Consider the following 2,574-nt stretch of genomic DNA (forward strand, 5'->3'; position numbering starts at 1 on the left):
AGCTGCTTCATCTTTGAGTAATTGGTGTCATAAATGAAGGCACATAAGTCCACGCTAGTAACTTCACCTATCAAATAAGCTTTAAGTTGGTTTGATCTTTCTAGTTGTTCATTCCCTCACTTTTTCGTGTTTTTAGTTTTCTTTTTGAGCAAACACTGCCTTTAAGATGTTCCAATATAGAAAGATGGACTTTCCTTTAGGGAAGATGCGAGGATGATTCCATGAACTTGCCTAAGGAAAATACATGGCAAAAGGAATTACAAAAGAAATGAGTTCAGAAGAATTCGATAAAAAAAAGCTCTGAAGAATAGAAGAATCAGGAAAGGGAAGTATTGCTTTGGAAAAAAGAGAAAATTTGAGCAACAATATGATATGACCAGAGTCTCATCCCACATCAGTCCTGTAAAATCTCCATGCTGTCTTTCAAGGAATGCGACTAAACAAGTAAACCGGTTGACACTTCATTAAATGATCTTCACATGCACAGAACAGACAAAGAAAGAAAACTTCACCAGCAAAATTTGCTTTGATCCTGTGTTTGCTCTAAGGAAATCCTGTAGATGGTTCTCTTTATGTTTCTCAATATGCATAATGCGCTACTGTTTGTCTTCCTCTCTCTCTTTCTCTCTGTCTCTGTCTGACAGTATGCCACACCTCTCTGACACCACAGTGAGCCCCTCCCTTCTCTCTTTCCATCTTGTTCCAACCTTTGTGCATGCTTAGTCCTTTATTTAGTGCCCTACAACCACAAGCCTTAAACCAAATTACTCTTCTTCCCTTCTTTCCAACTCAATCTTGTTCTACTGCCTCTGTTTCTTCTTCGTCTTCTCATGGATAGCACATGTTTCCTAATTCCAATCATCTTGAAGACTCTACTGTGCACTCTACCTGTTTTCTGTGGTTTTGCTTTGGCAATGAAGGGCAGCATGCATGCATGCATTTGAATGATAGGAGCTGGTCCTCTCTAGGCACTGTGGAGATTTCTTGTTGTTTTCTGATGCGTGTAGAAATCTAGTCTCCAAGTCTCCAGCCAAGCTGTTCTTGCAATCCGAAACTTGTTTCTTCAGTTTATCTGTCTTGCAATTTCTGAAACACTAGTTGTTATATATTCTCTCACCTTTCATTTTTTTTTCTCTATTTTTCCTTTTTTTTTAGGAAAGAGAGAGAGAGAGGGAGTGAATTATCAGGATAAGGTTCTCGACAACCTCATAACTTGAGAGATGCAGTTTAATTAATCGAAAGGCCCAAAGCTGTTGAGAGGTTGGACTAATTATAGTTCTACTAAATATAATCACATATATTATCCTTTTTTCAACTGGTTTTGAGATCAGAGAGAGCACAAGAATGGATGTCTCTGGCCACGAAGGAGATCTGATGCCAATCCCGATGGCCAGTGTCTATGTTGGCGGCCATGACAGCCCTCCTCCACTCCGTAGTCACCACCACCGCAGCTCATGCATCACTAAGAATGCGGCGGGCATCAAGTACAGGGAGTGCCTCAAGAACCACGCGGCGGCCATCGGAGGCATTGCCACCGACGGCTGCGGCGAGTTCATGCCTAGCGGCAGGGAGGGCACCCTCGAAGCCCTGAAGTGCTCTGCCTGCGGCTGCCACCGGAACTTCCACAGGAAGGAGACAGAAGGCGAGGAGGAGCTGGAGCGGGAGCCTTCTCCGTTGGAGTACCTGCCGCCTCATAGCCTAAGAGGAAGAAAGGGGGCTCTCCTCTTTCCGAGGGTCACGACCGTCCCCCACCGCGCCATGCTCATGCCTCTCCAGCATGCCTCGGAGTCGGGCGAGATGATGGCACTAATGGGGCCGCCGCCGCCGCCGCATCTGGCGGCGAAGAGAAGGTTCCGGACCAAGTTCACTGCCGAGCAGAAGGAGAAGATGATGGGGTTCGCGCAGAAGGTGGGGTGGAGGCTGCAGAGGGAGGAGGAGGGACTGGTGCAGCAGTTCTGCCAGGAGATTGGGGTGAAGAGGAGGGCGTTCAAGGTGTGGATGCACAACAACAAGCACAATTACTCGGCCAAGAACAATTCTGATGACCGCTGATCGATGATGATCGATCACTGCCCTGTAATTTTGGTGGATGCGTGTTGAGAGCTACCTTTAGCTTCCTTCCTTGCTGTTTCTACTCTTCATGACTGCAAAGCTCTCGCCCACTTCCGGTTGACTAATATGTTTTGACCTCGAAACATCATCTGAAAATATTCACTTCGTCGATCCACCACGTTGACTTTTTAAAATTTTGTCGATTAATGGTTAATTTGTATCCTCTCCCTGACCTCATTCACGTCTGGTCTTCATCCTTGCCATGATCAGAGCTCTGATCTAGTATGTGGACAGCATGATGTTGATGTGAATCCGACCAGGATTAATTTCAACGCTGAACTAGTTCTATTGCTTCTTAAGATTGTGATCTTAGAACTTCATTACGAGGAAAAAGTTAATCATACTAGTGAATTTTTTAAAAAATATTTAATGAAAAAATTAGCCGTATTATTGAATCTAAAAGGTTATTAGAAATATAGAGTATAAAATTTTATATAACTAAGTTAAAAGATCCTAAATAAA

General features: G+C 43.9%; 1 protein-coding gene across 1 annotated transcript; it reads left to right on the forward strand.

The window, feature by feature from the left end:
* Positions 1-411: 411 nt before the first annotated feature.
* LOC122017590 (zinc-finger homeodomain protein 4-like) lies at positions 412-2,227 on the forward strand. Its single transcript, XM_042575240.1, has 2 exons — positions 412-1,260; positions 1,332-2,227. The coding sequence occupies exon 2, from the start codon at positions 1,345-1,347 to the stop codon at positions 2,050-2,052; it is 708 nt and encodes a 235-aa protein (XP_042431174.1). The 5' UTR covers positions 412-1,260; positions 1,332-1,344; the 3' UTR covers positions 2,053-2,227.
* The last annotated feature ends 347 nt before the right edge of the window (positions 2,228-2,574 follow it).

Source organism: Zingiber officinale, chromosome 1A, assembly GCF_018446385.1.
Source record: "Zingiber officinale cultivar Zhangliang chromosome 1A, Zo_v1.1, whole genome shotgun sequence".
NCBI lineage: Eukaryota > Viridiplantae > Streptophyta > Magnoliopsida > Zingiberales > Zingiberaceae > Zingiber > Zingiber officinale.

Bases quoted from the DNA above. Each gene is read 5' to 3' on its own strand.
- LOC122017590 (XM_042575240.1), top strand. From the start codon at position 1,345: ATGGATGTCTCTGGCCACGAAGGAGATCTGATGCCAATCCCGATGGCC.